This window comes from Anguilla rostrata, chromosome 17 (assembly GCF_018555375.3).
Source record: "Anguilla rostrata isolate EN2019 chromosome 17, ASM1855537v3, whole genome shotgun sequence".
In the NCBI taxonomy this organism is placed as follows: Eukaryota; Metazoa; Chordata; class Actinopteri; order Anguilliformes; family Anguillidae; genus Anguilla; species Anguilla rostrata.
The window spans coordinates 2,178,714-2,200,587 of record NC_057949.1 but is presented as its reverse complement, the minus strand read 5'-3'; the positions used below and the strand labels follow the sequence as shown (position 1 = coordinate 2,200,587).

Sequence of the window (21,874 nt, the reverse complement as noted above, 5' to 3'; positions counted from 1 at the left end):
TAGAATTAATAGGATTAGCCCACTGAACAAATATCCACGTTATCTTTACATTTAACAAGAAAAGAATTCACCGGAAATATTTAATTTTGTGGGGAATTCTCTCCTTACTTATCCCTATCAGATATCTGACTTCAGCCAGAGATTAATATTAAACAAGCTAATCTACCTATCTAGTTAGGACGCTAACACTAGTTAACTTATGTTGGAAGACATTCCTTTATTAATTATGCTAAATATTCAGTTAAATGAGAAAACTGTTCTGTTACTGTCGTGATAAAGGCATGCTCAAGATTTCATCTGCGTGTGAAAGTTTGGATTTTCAAATGCAACAGCGAGCATTTGAAAATGCAGCACAAAGCAGCATGCAAATGTATAGAGGCCTGGGATAAAGCATGCTTACTGTAGTTTAATGCGAGCTTCAGATGCATATTCAGTATGGGTGTGCTGGAATAAAGCATGCTTACTGTAGTTTAATGCGAGCTTCAGATGCATATTCAGTATGGGTGTGCTGGAATAAAGCATGCTTACTGTAGTTTAATGCGAGCTTCAGATGCATATTCAGTATGGGTGTGCTGGAATAAAGCATGCTTACTGTAGTTTAATGTGAGGTTCAGATGCATATTCAGTATGGGTGTGCTGGAATAAAGCATGCTTACTGTAGTTTAATGTGAGGTTCAGATGCATATTCAGTATGGGTGCGCTGGAATAAAGCATGCTTACTGTAGTTTAATGTGAGCTTCAGATGCATATTCAGTATGGGCAAGCCTGACTTTTGGAGTGATGGTACAGCACTATTATTTAATACAATAGGACAGTGGTTCTCAAACTCAGTCCTGGGGGACCCCTGTGTATGCTGATTCTACTAATCAAGGTGCTTAGCAATGACTCTAGTGATTGATTAGTAGAATCAGGTGTGTGCACCCACACTGGCCCTTTCTGGATAGGACTGGGGGCCCCAGCTCTAAAACATGAAAAGCACCTAATTAAGAAAAATTCACAGCGTGTTAAAATTCTGGGATTGCTGTTGAGGTTGCAATGAAAACCAGCATACACAGGGGTCCCCCAGGACCGAGTTTGAGAACCACTGCAATAGGACACACTGCATCGATTTCCATGGTACATAATTTAAATGACATAATTTATTTATCTTTATTTAAGAGAACAGGGCAACAGTGTGCTGTTGCGGTCAGGGAGCTGATTTGGTGACTTGGGGTTTCAGGTTTGATTCCCAGATGGGGTATCTGCATTGCTTCAGTTGCTTTGGAACCACAACACTGACATCTGTGCCTGATTGTTTTTGTGTATATCTTGCTTCTGTTTTTCAGATTCATGCTTTATCTGTGATATTAGTTTTCTGTTGTTGCAGTGCGCCCTAACTGTTGCTGATCTTCCGTTATGTACTGAGTATATCGACTCAAATACTAAACACCAAAAGCAAGAACTCCGCTATTATTCATATATATAAGTGCAGCCACTGCTCAGATCAGTAAACTCACCACCGAAGAAGTAGCGATCCCCAGTGCGCACTGTAAAGAGACTGCTGATCTTCAGAGGCGACCCCTCGTCATCATCAATTGTCACCATCACAAAATTGTCTCGGGCCACTAAGTCCACTGTGTGCCACTGGCCATCGTTCAAGCGGTAACCTGAAAGAGCCCAGGATAACCAGGGAAAGGGACCAAATCTTACATCCCACATGCAGCTATAACCCAGGATAACCAGGGACAGCAGCTGTGTTTGTGTCACAAGAGTGATGTGTGCACTTTCCAAAATAATTTTATTGTTGGTGCTCCTTACATTTTTCTTAGTGTACCTAAACTACCTAAAAGTTGGCAACACCAGCGCAACCAAGTAAAAAAGCTAAGTTTGACCCCTGAAATGAGTAGCAAATGCACACCCCACATATCTACAAATCTATATACAACATCCACCCAAATAGCTCATTTACACCCAATCAGACCTGGGTCAAATACGTGTTTGTTTTGGATTCAAATACTTTTCTGTGAACTTTTATTGAGCTTTGCTGGTGTAACTGAGCCTGCCTGTGACCAGAAGGCAGGGTTTGCACTTTGACAGTATTTAATTGGTTACAATACACCAGACATGATCAGTAGAGCGTAGAAAAGTATTTGAATCCAAAACAAATGTATTTTACCCAGGTCTGCACCCAATGCATCTATGCCAATGAATCTACACCCAACACGTCTACACAAAACACAAAATACATTTACACCCAACAGATCTACACCCTGCATATCTACATCTAGCACATTTACTTCCAATGTATCTACACCCAGCAGACTTATGTCCTGCACATCTACACCCAGAGGATCTATATGTAGCACATAGACATACAGGACACCTTGGCCCAAAACATCTATACCTAGCCAATCTGCGTACCTGGATACAGTAGGTATCAGATCACTACTAGCCCTGGGTGTAAAGTTGCACTAATGTAAACGCAATTTATGTGCTATAAAGTGGCAGGTGATCCTCAGGCAGTGATGTTTTACAGGGCAGGTGCTAATAAAGGGGCAGGAGTGTCTAAAGGTGCAGTTCTCTCCTCTCACCTGCAGCAAACCGCAGTCTCTTGCCTGGCTGCTCAAGGGTTACATTGACTTGGCCCTCACTCATGCCCAGCTCCAGCGACCCAATGTCATCAGCAAACCTAGTGAACATCAACAGGCTTGTGTAATCCCATGAGCGAAACTTGAACTTTACAGCCAAGCGGGGCTTCCGAAACATCCCCGGCACCTGCAGGTAGTTGTTGGGCCTACAATCAGGCTCAGTGAGCTTGGGATGTCTGTGCAGAGTCATGCACTGTTTCTGGAACAGAAAGCAAGAGTTGAGCTCATCTAAACAGCTTGCTTGCATCATAGACTGATATGCATTAACAAGATAGTGCCAGGTGGAGTCGCATGTTTATAGATTTTTAGATTTTAGTGGTGTGCGGGTTGAGTTAGATACAGGTTGGTGCTAGGATGTTGGTGCAGATGTTGAGTGTAGTGTGCTGGGTACTGAGTGTAGTGTTGGGTGCTGAATGTTGAATGTAGAGTGTTGGGTGCTGGGTGTTGAGTGTAGTGGGCTGGGTGTTGAGTATAGAGTGTTGGGTGCTGGATGTTGAGTGTTGGGTGCTGGATGTTGAATGTAGAGTGTTGGGTGCTGAGTGTTTAGGTGTTGGTGCTGGATGTTGAGTGTAAATGTTGGGTGCTGATGTTGATGTAGAGTGTTGGGTGCTGGGTGTTGAGTGTAGTGGGCTGGGTGTTGAGTATAGAGTGTTGGGTGCTGGATGTTGAGTGTATGGGTGCTGGATGTTGAGTAGTGTGGTTGATAGAGTGTTGGGTGCTGGATGTTGGAGTGCTGGATTTAGTGTAGTGGGTGCTGGTGTGGTTAGTAGAGGTGGGTCTGGTATGAGTGTGTGGGTGTGGATGTTGGTGCTGGATGTTGAGTGTGTAGTGTGTAGGTGTTGTGATAGAGTGTGGGTGCTGGATGTTGATGTTAGGTAGTTGGTGCTGGATGTTGAGTTTAATGTGTTGGGTGCTGAGTGTAGAGTGTTGGGTGTAGAGTGCTGGGTGCTGAATGTTGAATGTAGAGTGTTGGGTGCTGGGTGTTGAGTGTAGTGGGCTGGGTGTTGAGTGTAGAGTGTTGGGTGCTGGATGTTGAGTGTAGAGTGTTGGGTGCTGGATGTTGAGTGTAGTGTGCTGGGTGTTGACTGTAGAGTGTTGGGTGCTGGATGTTGAGTGTAGAGTGTTGGGTGCTGGATGTTGAGTTTAATGTGTTGGGTGCTGAGTGTAGAGTGTTGGGTGTTGGGTGCTGGATGTTGAGTTTAATGTGCTGTGTGCTGAGTGTAGAGTGTTGGGTGCTGAGGGCAATGTACTGGGTGTTGAGTGTAGACTGTTGGGTGCTGGATGTTGAGTGTAATGTCCTGGGTGCTGAGTGTAGAGTGTTGAGTGTAGTGTTGAAGCTGCCGTAGACAGTTGGGTGTGATATGTTGTGTGTTTGCTGTAAAGTATTGGCACTGACGTGAAGTGCTACACCTGCCAAGGAGGAAATCGAATCTGCGGGTCTTTCCGCTGAGCCATGCTGATTAAGTTGATCCCGTTGCAGAAGACATTCTCCAGACAGCCCCGGAAGTTGCTCTTCTCAGGAAGGTGTGGCATGTCAGGCTCAATCACTCCACCTACGTACACCTGCCAGGTTATGAAATTACCAGCACGTTGTCAATATTCTAATAAATTACACCTTTCAGCCATAATTTGTTATGTCCCAATAGGACTATCATTAGTTACATTCTGCAGAAAGAAATGCCCCCTGCAAACCTCACTACCGGCTAATTACGGAGTGCAATATTATATTTTTGGTTACATTTAACATGTTTTTATAAAATTACCAGATTAATTTTCGGCTTGGTAGTTTATCTATCTGGGATACTGCTGACAGAAGGCACAGGATGTGATTTAGCCCATGCTTACCACAGTAAAAAAAACACCTCCCTAAGACAGTGAATCTCTACCTCTCCTTTAAACTCTCACCTGAGTATCAAGGTCAAGGTGGATGAATTCCCCCTTGCAGATAGCGCTTTTGGTGTGGCTGTCCACCGTCAGGTTGACCTGGCGACCGTAGCGCTCGATGGTGACATAGTGCCAGTGATGGTCATCCAGGAGGTTTCCCACAGTTAGAGTAGTCAAGCCTTCCCTCTCCTGAAGAGTACTGTGCCCTGCGAAAGAGAGACTCCATTTTGAGACCATCTACTCTGGCACATGAGAGGGATCATTCTGGCTTCATCTGCTTCATATAAAATGTATACATATTATTTCAGTCACAATTTAGACCTGGTCTTCAGTTTTGCTATTGAAAATGGTTATGCTGAAATCCACCCACATAATCCTATTCTTTCTGCCCGTTTTCTTATTACCCTGCACGCACAATTGCCACACCCTGAATCTAGGATGTACACAGGTTGCATTATCATGACCTCCTCTATCACAAACGTTATTGATGTGCTGCCTGAACACTTTCATTCAGATACCTTAACTAGCTCCTTGTCAACTGATGAAGGGGCAAAGGGAGTAATGCCAGAAGGACCGCCCGCAGGTATACTGACCACATGCTTGATTTTAAAGAAAGTTTCATAAACTGAAACCAAATGGCATTCAACCAAATTTCAGGAAGTCTATTTGGCCTGGAACAGGAGTCTTGGTGCTTATAAGCATGCCTGTTCCAAAGCTAGGTCTTCTTACTTTTCCAAGCTTATACAATAAAATACACATAATTCCTGGTTTCTCCTCAAAACAATGGCTGAACTAACAAGTAATAACACAACTAACTCACAACTAATCGTAATACAAGGCTCCAGAGTGCGACCATTTTGGTCGCACATGCGACCAAAAATCTGTCAAGTGCGACTAAACATTTTCATTGGTCGCACCAGTGTGCCTGTCATTTAGCAGGTCTGTCTCTGTGTGTGTATGTGTGTAGCGTTATTTTTCCCCCACCCGCTTTCTGCAAAGACCCGCCCCTACTCTGCCTCTGATTGGCTCTGACCGTGATATTCTTCTTCGGTGAATGTGGGTGGGGAAAAAAAGGAATGTGTGTATTAGTGATGCACGGATCGCAGTTATATCCGCGGTTAATCCGCTGATCGGGCGGGCCGAGTCATAAAAATTAACATTCTGAAAAGCGGATGGTTTGTGGGTGGGTGAAATAATACATCATTAACGAGGAAAATATTAATTACATTCTCTAAAATGTGAACATATTTTAAGCTAGCTCCATTTTTCGTCAGGCACGAATGAGCAGACTGGACTCTCATTGCGCCAATTGCGGCGTCCATTTGTCTTAATCTGATCTGAGAGAAAATTAAAAAAGGAGAATTAAAAAAAAAAAAAAAAGGAAGGGCAGAAAAGTTCTGTGTGGGAGCGATTTAGTGAAATACTTAACCATGACGAGTCAAGTGCTGCGTATGTCATATGCAACAGCTGTGAAATAATGAGAAATAACGGTAAAGTGTGATCGGTTATTAGGGCCACATTGAGGGAAAAATCCGTCGTAGGGGTGCGGGTCTCTAAATTGGAGAAAATAATTAGTTTGGGTGGGTGGCGGGTGGATGATGCGATTCGGATGACGTCAGAGCCGATCCGCGCATCACTAGTGTGTATGTGTGAAACCGCGCCCTGTACTCCTCCGGGAGCAGCGCACACTTTTGTTTGAGTTATTTGAGTTTGATTTATTTATTTGAGTTTGTCAAGCACTTTAAACATCAGCACTTTTTAAGTTTATTTTTGTAATGTGTATGAGAACTGACAAAAAAGGTAACGCTTAAAATGTATTATTGCGGCGCCAAAAGGCGCGGTAAAATTTTTTGGGTGCACCTAAATTATGTGCTGGTGCACCTAAATGAAAAAGTTAGGCGCACCAGTGCAACCAATGTAAAAAGTTAGTCTAGAGTCCTGATAATACATTCTTCATTGTTATCAGACTATGTTCCTATGTCCTTTAAAATGGCAGAAATCAGGCAAATAGTTATGAAATCAAATTGGGGTCCTGCTGACCTGACTAATCAGAGACCTATTTCAAATATCCCATTACTAGCAAAGAACCTTGAGATATGTGTAGCTTGACAGAATTCATCTTTTTTACAAGCTAAAAATGTGTATGAGAGATTTCAATCTGGGTTTAGCACCATAGCACTGAGACAGCTCTTGCCTTAGTAATGACTGATCTGTTTCCTAGATTGTGGCTGTATTTCCATGCTCATCGTTCTGGACTTAAGTGCAGCCTTTCATACAATAGTCCACAATCATCTCCTCCACAGGTAGGATAAAATCCTTTTGTCTCGCTAGACAAGTTCTTTTGTTGTTTACATTTTGTTTTCGAATAAATTTCAGTTTGTGAGTGTAAACAATGAGCCATCTGAGTACTGGAGTGTAAACACTGGAGTACCACAAGGATCTGTTCTGGGTCCTTTGCAAATGCTCCCCTTGAGGACATTATGAGCACACATGATATTAACTACCACTGCCAGGCAGATTACATGCAACATTGTTTGTCAGTTAAACCCTAAAAGGTTAATGTGCAGGTAGAGGTGCGTGTTCCATATAGGACAGTAGACCCACCCAGGCTGATGTGCAGGTAGAGGTGCGTGTTTCACATGGGACAGGAGACCCACCCACCCAGGCTAATGTGCAGGTAGAGGTGTGTGTTCCACATGGGACAGGAGACCCACCCACCCAGGCTGATGTGCAGGTAGATGTGTGTGTTCCTCATGGGACAGTAGATGTCATACCCACCCAGGCTGATGTGCAGGTAGAGGCGTGAGTTCCGCAGCTCCAGGGTCAGGACGTCCCCCTGGAGCCCCTCACTGTGCAGCAGCACGCCGTCCCGCTCCTGGGTTCTGAAGTTCAGGGTGATGAGGTCCTGCAGCGTGCGCAGCTTATTCAGCGGGAACACGTACGCCATCATCTGATCACCATCATATGACATCACATAGGAGTCTGAAGGGGAAATGCACACACACACACACACACACGTACGAATACACACACACACACGCACGTGCAAGTACACGCGCACATGCACGCATGTGCGAATACACACGCGTGCAAATACACACTCTCACACGCATGTGTGAAAACACACGCACACACAAACACACGCACGTGCAAATACACACACACATGAAAATACACACACACATGCACGCATGTGCAAATACATACACACACACACGCACGTGCAAGTTCATACACACACACACGTGAATACACACGCGCACACACACACACACGCACACGCATGTGCAAATACACACACACACACACACACAGTGTGTTTTTAGCATGGAATAGATTAGCGTTTGTCAAACTATCCTGGGGACCAGCTTGTTTCTCATTTTTGTTCCATCTGTCTACAACAGAAATAATGTCTTTTTCAGGATGATTTCACCTCTGAAGGCCACATTAAACAGCAATGCATGACATGCCAAACTGTATAATATTCCCATCATAGGATGTTTAATATGTTAGGTTAACTAATGCTTTTCATTGGCTATAAAGTGCTTTATGGGAAATGAATGAATGAAGGTATGCACTGGCAGATTAAATCAGTGGAGTCTTAACTATGGAAGGTTGATGCTCCAAAGAATGCAAGGGGTGGGGACGTAGCTCAGTGGTAGAGCGCATGCTTTGCATGTATGAGGTCCCGGGTTCAATCCCCCCGCATCTCCAAGGGCAGACTGATTTTATACTTATACTATTATAGTATAATGGGTAAGGAGCTGGTCTTGTAACCTAAAGGTTGCAGGTCCCCAGGTAGGACGCTGCTGTTGTACCCTTGAGCTAGGTACTTAACCTATACTGCTTCAGTATATATCCTACTGTATAAATGGATGATTTGTAAAAGTTGAGTAAGTCGCTCTGGATAAGAGCATCTGCTGAATGAATGAATGTATGTTTGTGTGTGTGTGTATGAATGTGACATTAAGATGGTTATTAATGTACTCAACAATGCAAATTAAGTTCACTCCGGGAGAAAAAAGCTTTTCTAATTCTAATTCTCGTTCTAATACCTAGGCACTGAAACTAAATCAGTAAGCAACACCTGCATTATGTTAAGATATGTTTAATGGAAAAGCATGCAAGGACTTTAATACATGTTTTCAACTGTAATTGATGAAGAGATTGGCGTTAGCCCAGCTGAGCATGGACCCTGACTGAGCTTGGGAACCCTTAGCGTAGCTCTTTAGGAACACAGACTGAAAGGCTTTACCGTAGGCACAGCCGTAGACCTCCAGCCGCACCCCGATCTTGCCCCCCGACCCTGTGTTCCACTCCAGGGGGAGGAAGCGGAGGTACCTGGCCGTGAAGGCATGGTGGAAAACGTGTCTCTTCACCTGGTAATAGTTCCAGTTCCCAGACAGGGTCTGTGCAAAGAGGAGGGTGGTACCTTCAACTGAAAACAAAGATAAACTACCCATCCCAAAGAGAAGGGCGGTACCTTCAGCCGAAAACAAAGATAAACTTCCCTTCCCAAAGAGCCGGTAAGTGTCTCAAAGCAAATTAAACCCAAATTATGAAAGGCATTGCTGTTGCAATTGTGACTGCAGACAGCCACTCTCATTACATGACACAGCAGTGCATATTAGCTGCCTGAACAAAATCTGAAATATAATACTGGTGGCTAATAATCTGGACTAATGAGCAAGCCATCTATTTGTCTTAAGAGGCCACACTCCTATGGCTAAGGGCTGCATTCTCTATGAAACAGGCCAGGTTTCACACCTTTCTCCATTAACCACAAAATGCCGCTCTTCATTGGCTAAACACACAAGGAAGCATATCCAAAACAAGGTATTAGGGAAGTTCTTATCTATTTCATAATTACACACAGGCCCTGCCATTGGTCTTAATCGCATTTTAGAAACAACTACCTGAATGGCCATTGGTGCATTGCCTTATAATCTAAATGGCCACAGCATCCCAGCAATATTTTTGTTTAATGTCATAATTAATAGTTTTGGCATAAATTAACAATGTTGGCATTTATAAGTGCTTTACAAATTTGTTATAAATTAAGTTTTGTTTTTAAAAGTTTCACATTTGGGCTATTCTCTCTTTTGTGACTTGATTGTTTGAATAAGTTTACAGTTTGATTCCTTCATGTGGAATTGGCTTTACTGCCTTTTGATTTAACCTTGGCCTAGAAAATGTGTCTTGCCAAGGCTAAAGTAGCTTTGATCTTAAAATGTCTACAGCACCAAAAATATTTTCCCATATAAGGTGATCCAACACATTAGCAATGTTGATTTAGTCATTTTTTAGAATGGAGAAAGGCTAAAAATTAGATAAAGACATTACACTTATTATCTTACTTGAAATGCACCTGTTTCTTACTGTCACTCTAGCCTCTGTTATATATCTGAATATAACCAACAGAGCATCTACCTCAGTAAAATAGTGATATATTTGCTCTGTTCCCTCCCTGCTGCAGTCCCCCCTGCTTTACCGAATTCCCCCCTCTCTGGGTATAGGGGGTCCAGGAATCCGGGTGGTCCCCATACAGCAGGGTGTATTTGGTGACCCAATCGTAGGAGTTGAAGGTGCCCTGGGTGGAGATGGCCACCAGCCGGTACTTCCTCCGCAGGTCAATCTGGAGCCATGGCTGCTGGTCCTTTGGAGACGGAGACCACCCACTACTTCCTGTACAGAGCATACATATGCAGAGGTTGAGCAAAATAATAATATAACAATATATGAATATCAAGTAAGGAGTCGGGCCACCCTTTGCCTTGAGAACAGCTTCAATGCTTGGAATGCTGCCATACAGGTTCAGAACTGTGTGCAGTGGGATACCGGACCATTCTTCAAGCATCCACTCCTTTGAAGGATGAGAAAGGTAGAAATCTACTTCACTCTCTGCACTCCAAAATTTCCCAGAAATGATCCATGATGCTTAGATTGGTGATTGCGGAGGCCATGGAAAGCATCGGCCTTCATCTTAGTGTCCATGAAACCTTCACTTCATTCTGCAGCATGTCTGGGGGCGGTCTCATCATGAGGAAACACTGTTTGCACCACAGCGTGCACCTGATCATGTATTGCTTCATATTCCTTGAGTTAATATACAGCGTCATATAATATGATCATTCAGAGCAACCACCGCCCCAAGGACACCCATGAGATGGCAGCCCATATGATTACTGATCCACCAGCATGTTTAACAGTTGACAACAGACATTGTGTGTTGAAGGCATCCTATGGCATTCTACAAGCATAAACCCACCCAGATACGTAAAAGCAGACCCCATCCAGTACCCCATCCCCACTGAGCCCCATCCAGTACCCCATCCCCACTGAGCCCCACCCAGTACCCCATCCCCACTGAGCCCCATCCAGTACCCCATCCCCACTGAGCCCCACCCAGTACCCCATCCCCACTGAGCCCCACCCAGTACCCCATCCCCACTGAGCCCCACCCAGTACCCCATCCCCACTGAGCCCCATCCAGTACCCCATCCCCACTGAGCCCCACCCAGTACCCCATCCCCACTGAGCCCCATTCAGTACCATTAACATTTGGGTCCCCTGCACTGGTCCATCTGCTGTCCTCAAGTGACAGGTCTCCTAATTCTTTCTTTCACTGGTGGTTGTGCTAATATTAATACTGAAAATCATTTCTGCCTAAACGTAAGCGGGTCCTCCATTAGTGATGACATTAGTGACGACACTTACCGTACAATCTGGCCAAGTTTGCAGAGTACAGAAAGCTATACCGGGAGGAGGCTGAGAAAGAGGATGCATAGAGTGGGCCCACCAGTGGATCAACACAGTCTCCTGGAGAGAGAGAGAGAGAGAGAGAGAAGAAGACATGCCAATAAAGCATTTTGAATTTGAATTTGAGAGCAAGACAGAGAGAGAGAGAGAGAGAGAGAGAGAGAGAGAGAGAACTGTACATTTTCACTAAGAAAGTATGGACGTATGCATCGATACTACAGTCAGATAATGTGAACAGGGGGAAGGGGGGGCGGGGCGTCCAGGGGCAGCAGCTGGGGAAAAGCCAGTATTGTGCGGATACTTGGTCAGGAAAGGAGCTTCTGGAAAAAGTAAAAGCTAAATACTAAGTCAAGCAAAAGAGAGGGCAGAGGTCCCCAGTCTTCAGCTATGCTTTGGAGATGGGCCCATATCTAAAAAACAGCTAAAATCAGCCAGGGTTTGGCCCAACAGATTTATACTGCATTACAGTGCAATACATTACATTACAATACATTACATGACATTACATGCCCTTCATTTCGCTGTTTAGTGCTTACAACTTGATGTCAATTACCTGTACATATCAGAAACACATTTTAGAATAACATACAGGCAAAACGTGCAGGAATTTGGTGAAACTAAGTAAAGACTTACAGCAGATTTCCAGTGCATCATAGATATGCCTTAGCATGATAGATTTTAGAATATTTTCCATTAAAAAATCTTGCATAACCCCTGCTTAGTCTTCCCCCGTTTTCCCCTTTCTATTTCTTATAAAGTTTATTTTTTTCTGCTACTGAGTCTCGATTCATTTGTGCCACATTATTGTATAGTATTGCTGTTTAAAAGCAGTTCTTATTTAATTCAATATAAATACCCCACATAATTTGGCTGACTGTAGTGTGTACATTTTCCAATATTGAAGATGTGATTTCATCATAGTTCTTACTGTACATTTGAAATATTAGTCAAGAAGAAACTATTACACAATATATTTTGGTGTATTTGCCTATAAATATTTGCCACACCTTTTTAGGTGTAAGCCCACTCTGAAGTTGATTGTACTATTTGATTATTAAAGCTATAACTTCAACTTGTAGAATCACTGATTCTCTTATCACTGTTATTGACTTGTACTGCAAAAAAGTCTGTCTTAACAAGTGTAATGTGACTTAAAATCGTATTTCTTTCTCTCAAACATTAAATATTTGCTTGTTTTAAGATATTTTTTCCTCAAGTGAAATTGTCTCTCCCCACTGGCAAATCTTGAAATGAGTCAAACCATGTCATCCCATTGTCAATATTTTTGCTTATTTAGCCAAAAAGTAATAGAAATACGTCTAAATATAATACTTAAAGTGCTTGTTAAGATTTACTTATTTTTCGGTTTTTGAAGTGTGTATCATGGAAGGCACATGTCCCAAATGTATTGAAATGACATAACTGAAAAAAATGACAATGACAAAAACCAAAAAACAAATCAATCTTAACAAGCATTTTAAGTCTAAATATATATCACTTAAAGTGCTTGTTTTGAAGTGTGGATGTTACACGTTACATGTAACCTTGAAGGGATATACAGGAGAACGGATATTAGGAGAACATTTACTCTATCATAAGATTCCTGGAAGCATTCTGGGAACCGATCATTTTTAGCTGGGTATCGTGTTCTTCAAGTACAGACATTTTAAAGTGCAACAGGCCTTGTGATGAACTCTGCCCAGCTGAATGAGTGAATGTTCGTAGGTTCCTCGTCCCTTGGAGCAGGCCCAATAGGGAGTATGCTCAGAAGCAGAAAACACATTAAACCCCATGACCTTCTGCCAGTGACTTAATCACTGCATTGATACGATGTGTGGGCAGACCACAGATTATCTGGATTTACTCTTGGCCTTGGCATTTAATCAAGTGCACTACTCCACCTAAATCTCTTTCTGGAATCCACCATTACTCTAGATATACTGCCACACTGTATTCATGGACACACTCAATAGAGAACCCCTTCTCATTCCAGCACTCAGCTTCCCACACAGGAAGGACCACCTTCTACAAGCTTCTTAGCTTTGCTAATCGGTGCTGTATATTTTAGTTTTCAAAAGCCAAAAGGTGTAAAATATTTGATTTGAGAGTGAATACAACTTAGTTTCATATAATGTCTGACAAATGCCTAAGTGTCTTTATTTCTCAGCAGGAATTAATATATCTAAATCTGAGACAAACAAAAAATGACTGTGCCAATGTTTAGAGATTATTATATTTATATTTACATTTATTATAAAGCTTATCAGCAGATGAGAAAAAAACATTTAATCTGCATCCAGGAGAGCCCCTTATTGTACTCTATCAAAAATATTCAAGGCATACCTTTGAACACGCAGACAGATATGAATATTACACCTATTTCTGGAACCTAAAAGTCTTTAATGGGAAAGAGGAATTAGAACATCTTTTTCTGTCCTGTTCAGCACAGTCTGAAGCAGACCTGTCAAAAAAAACATCTGCTTTTTTGTCCATCCATCCATCCATTTCGAATCCCTTTTTCTCTCACTCGTGTATAAGACCCCAAAATACTTCAACTCCTCCACCTGGGGCAGTTGCTACCCTTCACTTGGAGGGGACAAGCCAGCTTTTTTGTCTGTGGGGAGAAATATCCACAGGTATGTGGTACAGATCATTTTGTTTCTTGTGTTAAAAGGCCACTTTCATAAACAGGGTCAGAGAGTGAAATCAACATATATTTGCAGACATTTGCAATGGAGGATATATGTACACACAGCAGCATGCTTGAGCACAGACCCGCCACCAGTGATACAGGTACTGCACATATGCACAAGTGTGAGTCATTCCTACTGCTGCAGGCTCACCTTTGCCCAGTAATGTAATCCTCTCTGCCATCAATATAGCACTCAATAAGAAATCCTCATTCTGCTCCTTAATCCTTAGTCAGGCAGTGGCTTATCTCCATGCTCCTCCACTGTAGCACAGTTCCATTTTAACAGCATTTGTTTGAGTCAATCTCCAGAGGTCTGAGACAGAGTAATAAAAGGGACAAATGAAAAACAATAATTTCAATAGTGCTGTACAGCACAAATATTTATGGAAAAGGATATGATTGGCACTACAAAGATGTCATACCAATCCAGTAAATTCTTTTGCTAGTCTATAAAATAAATAAATCTCTCCCTCAAACTTACGTATTATGTTCTCAGACTTGAACAGCCTCAGCGTATGACTTTTCATACCTGCCATTCGAGAGGGTCTGAATTAGATTTTTTATGCCTGCCATTCAAGAGCATCTGTGTGTGATTCATCATGCCTGCCATTCAACAGCCTCTGTGTGTGATTCATTATGCCTGCCATTCAACAGCCTCTGACTGTGATTCATCATGCCTGCCATTTAAAAGCCTCTATGTGATTCATTATTACATTCAACAGCCTCTGTGTGTGATTCATTATACCATTCAACAGTCTCTGTGTGTGATTCATCATGCCTGCCATTCAACAGCCTCTGTGTGTGATTCTTAATGCCTGCCATTCAAAAGCTTCTATGTGATTCATTATTCACATTCAACAGCCTCTGTGTGTGATTCATTATGCCATTCAACAGCCTCTGTGTGTGATTCATAATGCCTGCATTCAACAGCCTATGTGTGATTCATTATTCCATTCAACAGCCTCCGTATGATTCACTATGCCTGCCATTCAACAGCCTCTGTGTGTGATTCATCATGCCTGCAATCCAACAGCCTCTGTGTGTGATTCATTATGCCATTCAAGAGCCTCTGTGTGTGATTCATTATGCCTGCCATTCAACAGCCTCTGTGTGTGATTCATCATGCCTGCAATTCAACATCCTCTGTGTGTGATTCATTATGCCATTCAAGAGCCTCTGTGTGTGATTCATTATGCCTGCCATTCTACAGCATCTGTGTGTGATTCATTATGCCATTCAAGAGCCTGTGTGTGATTCATCACACTTGCCAAGAGAGTAGCCTCCCATACTTCTCCATGTCCACTGAACAAAATATTAGAAACAGATGAGTGGACAAGCCAAGCAGCACAGGACAAGAGGGGAAATGGAGTTTGAAGTTATAGTTCTCCATGGTCATGGCATGAGACACCTTAGGAAAACTAATGAAACTAGAGAAACCTAGAGTTCAAATACATTGTAACTACCAGTTTCTGTAGAATGTTATGGATGTTAGCACAAAATCAATAATAATCTGAAGAGACCCCCAGTTTAATATCATAAAATAGATTATTTAACCAGGGGCCTCATGAGAACAGTGACGTAGAGAGCTGTGATGTGGGGGTAAGAAATTGACAATAGGGTGGAACAATGGTTAGAGAAGTGATAGCAGGTTTGATACCTTGGTGAAGCTCAGCTGTTGTACTGTTGGCATCAAGTGGGCTATGATATATTTACTTAACCCCTTCTCTGCATTGAACATCTCATGACACCGGCATCATGGCCACTAGGGGATTGCACCAACAAGTTAACCTTGAAAGAGATCATAGATTTTTCGCTTAATTGTTTTTGTAAGGTGTCTCACAACAAGGAGACGAGACAAGAAAATACTATTGGGACACACCCAGGTGTCCAACAACATCTGTGGAGAATGTATCCTAAAACGAAGACTGACCATAAATGGATCCCTAGGGTGTCCGGTAAATTGTTTCTGGGGGGTCACTACAGAAGAAGAAGAGCACCCCACCAAGTTTACTGACAAACACTGAGCAGGACTGAACACTGCCTACCAACAGCATACTACAAAGACCAGGATTCAGCATAAATGTTTGCCCATTTGTCCAGGGCAAGTAAAAGCCAAGCCATATACAAGAGCCACGTTGTGTGTGACAAGAAGAAAAAGGTTAGGAGGCAAGCATCATGTTAGCCAGACAATGCTCTCTGCCTCCTTAATTCCAAATCACACCCTGCTGGAGTTTAGCACTGTCTCCTTCAGTGTCACACTTCAGTTTAATTTTTTATTCACTATGAGATGCTCAATTAAATATTTAATAGCAATTTTTCGCAAAAGCAGAAATGTATTAGGGGATAAAATACACAAATGTTGTTGTTGATTATCATTGGTTAGCCAATCATCACGAGTCCATGAACACCCATGTGCCCTCGGGCTCGTGGGGTCTGGAGGAAGGCAGCCAAGCTATTTTTCCTCCGTGTTTTAGCATAAAAAGCTAGCTAGCAAGATGACAAAATCAAACAAGCTAACAAGATACGTTTAGTTACTATTATATTAACAGGTACAGGAAGTTGCAGAAAATTGCAAAAAAAAACATTGGCCTCAGTTGAAATTAAATAGCAGCCTGTTAATTTTAACACAGTCAATACGATATGATGCTTATCATTATGACTAGCTGGCAGTTTTTCTGGTTCAGGTAGCATGGTTAACAGAAAACATATTGTTTAAAATTAGCTAGCTATCATTTGAGCTTGCTGTTTCTAAAGTTAGCTAGCTTGCTCATTAGGTTTTTTGTCCCAAATCATTTCATATAGCCCATGCTCAGCTATCTATAATCGTTATCTTCTAATCGCTACTTTGGATTCCATGCTAGCTAGCCTTTTATGTAATTTTATAGCAGTAAACGGGGTCACACTACTGCCGCCCTGGTTAGGAAGATATGCTACACAGTTATAACTTATGCTGAAACAGTTAATGGACAACTGCAATGCGCAGTGAAAGGAAAACAGCAAGAGACTGATGTACTGACCATATGAAACACACTGTCAAATATCAGCTAGCTCGTTATTTAAGCTCATTGCTGTTGCTGACATTAGCTTGCTCATCATCTTGTTTGTGAGAAATATTATTTAATTTTGAGAAAGGCTGCTTTAAATGACAGATTTAAATGACACCCCCCGCCCCCCAGAAAAAAAACAATTACATATACCAGGACTCTTTACAAATCCCACTGCGACCGCCGGCTAAACCTCTCCCTCCATAAATGCATATTGCATGTCTAAAATTACCAAGTTGGGAGCAATTTTTCAATGAGTGGCATAATGAAACGAGAACTGTTACCTTCTCATAAACTACAATGCAGTGTGTTTGCAACATTGACGGGTTAATTTCTTCATTAACAGTGATAGAAGCTGTTTAAATTGAGCTGGGTATTTCGAAGCTGCCTGTGCAGCTGCAATTTTTTTATTTATTTATGACATAACAAAATCCATCCCTATCCTGCTTTGAACCTGCACTTTGCTTCATGTTTCTGTTCAGTGCCTTTCTAGTCCAGTAACTTAGGTTTCACTGTAATTCACACATGTAGGTCATCTTTATGACATTAACTTACATTTATAATGTTTTATAAGGATGCTATAGTATTACAGAATTACAAGGTACTCATAGTGGCTATTAGCAGTGTTGAACGTCATCTTCCATTCAACTCCCTCTCGGATACAGACGAGGCTGTAGGATTTGAAAAGTCAAGCTTAGCAAAGATACTGGCACTGCACAACTTGCTCAGAAGCTGATGACATAAGGGAGGCTCTTAATGGTGATTTTGTTGAGTCCATGGTAGTCAATGCAGGGTCTGAGGATCCCATTATTCTTTGCCATAAAGAAAAAGCCAGGTCCAGCAGGTGAGGTGGAGTGATGGACGAATCCTGCAGCTCCAGCTATCTGGATGAATTCCTCCATGGTGGCTGACTCAGGCTGATAGAGAGTTGAGTCTTCCTAGGGGAGAAGTGGTGCCTGGCAGGAGGTCAATGGCACAATCACAGGGTCTGTGAGAAGCTCAGCAGCTTATTTCTTGCTGAACCCTGCATGTAGATCAGCATACTTGGGAGGTACTAAGTGAAAGGTCAGGGGAAACAGACTGTTCGGGATGTGGAAGGTTAGGCTGAAGTGAGGGAGGTAGCAGACTAGTGATGTGGCAGGATGGTTCCCATGCCTTCAATTTCCAACTGACTACACATCAACAACTGCAGGGGTCTGTCCGGTAACAGATGTTTCCTCAGCCGATGAGCCTACTGGGGGTGATCTGATGGTCTACTTATCGGCTGGATAGGAGGCTGAGCTGGTGACTCGATCTGCTGCTCTGCCACAGTCAGGGCTGCTATGATGCTCTGCAGGAGGACTGTGCTGATCGACGATGCATCAGGGGCTCGGTGATCATCATGAGGGATTGGCGAAGAGAAGGTTTTTTTGATGATTTTTAATCTAAATAATTATTATAATATTTGTGTGTGTATGCGTGAGTGTGAGTGTGCATGCATGAAAAAAAGGAAAGAGCCTTTTGCACAGCGTGTTGCAGGTCCGGCAAAATACAAATCAAACAATGTGAAGGCCAGCATTAGCTGGTATTTATGGAACCACACACTCAAAAAAGAAGAAAAATGAAAAGATTAAGACTTGTGTTGTTTAGTTGCAAGTAAGGATGCAAACCACATTTCTCACTGTTGCTTCACATTAGGCTTGCTCCTTGTAGCATAGAATGCCTCAAAAGGCAAATATAGGCCTACAAGTGAATGCTCAACATATCAGTCACATTACAATCAATGAATTAAAATTACAAACATTGCAATCACCCAAAGAGAATTCAATCAATCAAGTGTACAACATAACACTGCTAGAACGCATTTAGCACTTGGTGATTTGACGTTCTGGGATTCCAAGATCCACACTTAACCAAGAGGACAGACAAAGGGAAAAGGAAATAGCTATAGACACATGTACATGTTGTATGTGTACATGTGTAAGTAGCCTAGCTATTTATTTGTCTTCTTTTCTTAGTTAAGAGGTGCTGAAGCAGGTGCTTGTTTGTAGTCTAATTTAGATAATAATTTAAGACTTGAATGGAATTAGAGAGTGTTTGAATTATTGATTCCTAATCACAGGCTGAGTGGGCTGCTGTGCATTCAAACCCACATGAGTTTACGCATATGACCATTGCTTGTGGTTTTAAAATGTTGTGACAGCAAAGGCACAGCTTTGTATGTATTTTTTTAGAGACTGAACTCTAAACTCTAACTTCGAAAAAAATTGAACAGGACTGCGTTTCCCCGTCAAATTCGCTTGTGTTTGGCACAACAACCACACTGCATATATCTCGTCTAGTTAGGCTATTAAACTAAATGCTACCTATTGCTATCACAAATGAAAGCTAGCACAAGTTTACATCAACTGGTACTTTTTCAGAATTTGGGTGAATAAATGGCAGTAGGCCTCCTATCAAATTAAGTACGAATGAACATAAACCTGCTGGCCAACTAATAAGTTATCAGCTTTGCCTGATGTAAACAAGCTCATGTGGGTGCGGGAGACAAATTCAATGTTTTTTTTCTATTGGTAGGTTATGTGTATACACATAAATAAATTGCTGTACACATAATAAATCTATGTGCAGAGAACTCCAGAAAGTCACATTTGAGCACTCCAAAAAGTAAAAAAAAAAAAAAAAATTTAAAACTTAGCAGCATAACATACAGTGCACAGAGACCAATATACTGAGGACACCACCAACACTGACTGTTTCCAAGGGCTAATACAAATATTTTCTGTTTATATATTTTTTAATACATTATTTTTTAATAATATAGGTCAAAAAATGTGTCGGTATTTATATTGTAAGAACACTAGCTGTAGCAACATTAACGGGTAGAACAGCAGATTCATTCAATTAATAAATGGTTTTGGTTGTTAACAGCCCAGATATTTGCATATTGATGTTTAGGAACACACTGAATGGAACACCGTGCGACAATGAAAAGAGAAACATATAGCTTATGGTGGACAAACCATATATGCACATTCCAATTTCATACAAGCATTTCGGAAATGTGTAAAAATGTTCATTTCTCATTGTTCTCAATAACGTATTCTAGAATAAGAATTGTTACTGGAGTATTATAATTGCATTATTCCTTCGTAAATAATGAAAACAACCAGGACTTGGTGTTGTCCTCAGACTTTTGGTCTACTTGTGAAGTCGCTGTGCTCTAAATCTTTATATTGGTCATCGTAGCTACATTGGGTAGGCCACACAGCTGGAGTTTAGATGGGCTTTTTTCCTAACTTCAGCTGATATACACTGCATAGGGTAATACAGATGCCAGTTTTGAGCATCTCATGCATTGTGGTGGTCAGATTATTGTTAATAAAGTTGTATTGACTGTTGTCTGTCAGCACATTTAAATATGATTTACGTCACCGTGGCGCTCTAAATATTGCCATGGCACAGCCCTATGGCTGATTATTATCAGCAGAAACCCAGAAGCCTATATAATTATGACCTAATAATAGAATATAATACAAGGTACTAATTTGACTGACTGCGCTACACTATTAATCAAAATGACAAACTGCGAAACGGACCAGTTCATGATAAAGCCAACGCCTACGCTGCAGCAAACTTTCATTAGCCTATACAATGGCGCCTTGATGAGCCAACCAATCAGATTCACTCGAGAAGCTTTAACACATTGCAGCTGCTGGGCTTTTGGTGGAGTGCTTCAGTACCATGCCAGAGGAAAAGGGTATTGTGCCACCTGAGACACCAACCCTCCATCTTTCAAATCATTCTTTCAACAGGTGGTGAACATTTACACAGTTATCACAGTGCACCAACAAGAGGGAAATGTGATTTTCAGTATTGTACACCCAGTGCGCACACCTATCCAGCACCAGAAAAGGCCTACTTTCACCACCAGAACAGCCCAAACTTTTTGCGGCATGGATTCAGGAGAGCAGCTGTTTCTGAAATAACCACCACGTCTGGTAGTAACAATCATACCACGGTGAGATTCACTTAGATCACACGTCTTGCCCATTCTGTCTGGTCCAGCAACAGCTAAACAACTAAATCTATTCACCATGTATGTATACTTTATGTATTGACTTGTAGCAACATGATTTGCTGTTTAGATGAGCCCAACATTTTGAACTTTTTGTGAAACACTTAAAGAGCACCTCTTCCAAAGCCTTTTGATATATTCACGTGCAGTTTGGACTAATATGTTCTGTAGATTTTTAAAAAGTTGTCAAATAAAGGTTCCATGACAAAACCATGGCCACAGTAACTGAATATGCAGCAGGAGTGGCTTTTCCCAGAAATGCTTATATATCAGAAATGGTATTGACATAAGATTTAACTTGGTATTTAGACTAATAGGTAGATGAAGGCTGCAACTCTACAGTACTGGCCCAGTCAACACACATGCTGATGCTATAGATCTCAAACTTTGAAATAAGTATATTTTACATTTTCAACAGTGTAATGAAATCATTATTCTACAAAAAAAAAAAAAAAAAACATTTAACCTTGCACATAATTGCAGATTAAAAATAGTAAAATATTGATATTGAAGGCTGATTGATTTTCTCTATTCATGGCATTTTGCTTGGGCCCATTCATTGCTGGATTATTATTATTATTATTATTATTATTATTATTATTATTATTATTATTATTATTAATGGACCTTTCATAAAACTGATATAGCCCAAAGTTCATACAGTAGAACAAGCAAAAATGTAAGCTTTTTAAAACAAATATAGATAAAAGGCCACATAAAATACAATTCCCAAAACATATAAGAGCTAGTGATAAAAGATGCAACAGTAAAATGATGTGGAATCCAATTTATATAAATTTTCAGTTGAGGG

The 21,874-nt window shown here is 41.5% G+C and overlaps 1 protein-coding gene and 1 non-coding gene across 2 annotated transcripts in view; one reads left to right on the top strand and one right to left on the bottom strand.

The window, feature by feature from the left end:
- LOC135243522 (contactin-associated protein 1-like) overlaps nt 1-21,874 on the bottom strand; it is a 47,906-nt gene that overhangs the window by 24,217 nt on the left and 1,815 nt on the right. The window contains 8 exon segments of the mRNA XM_064315415.1: nt 1,497-1,646; nt 2,571-2,773; nt 3,976-4,190; nt 4,533-4,717; nt 7,290-7,493; nt 8,767-8,920; nt 10,003-10,196; nt 11,229-11,330. Coding sequence (XP_064171485.1) covers nt 1,497-1,646; nt 2,571-2,773; nt 3,976-4,190; nt 4,533-4,717; nt 7,290-7,493; nt 8,767-8,920; nt 10,003-10,196; nt 11,229-11,330 — 1,407 coding nt within the window.
- On the top strand, nt 8,153-8,225 carry trnaa-ugc (transfer RNA alanine (anticodon UGC)). Its single transcript has one exon. It is a non-coding gene; the product is annotated as a tRNA-Ala (tRNA).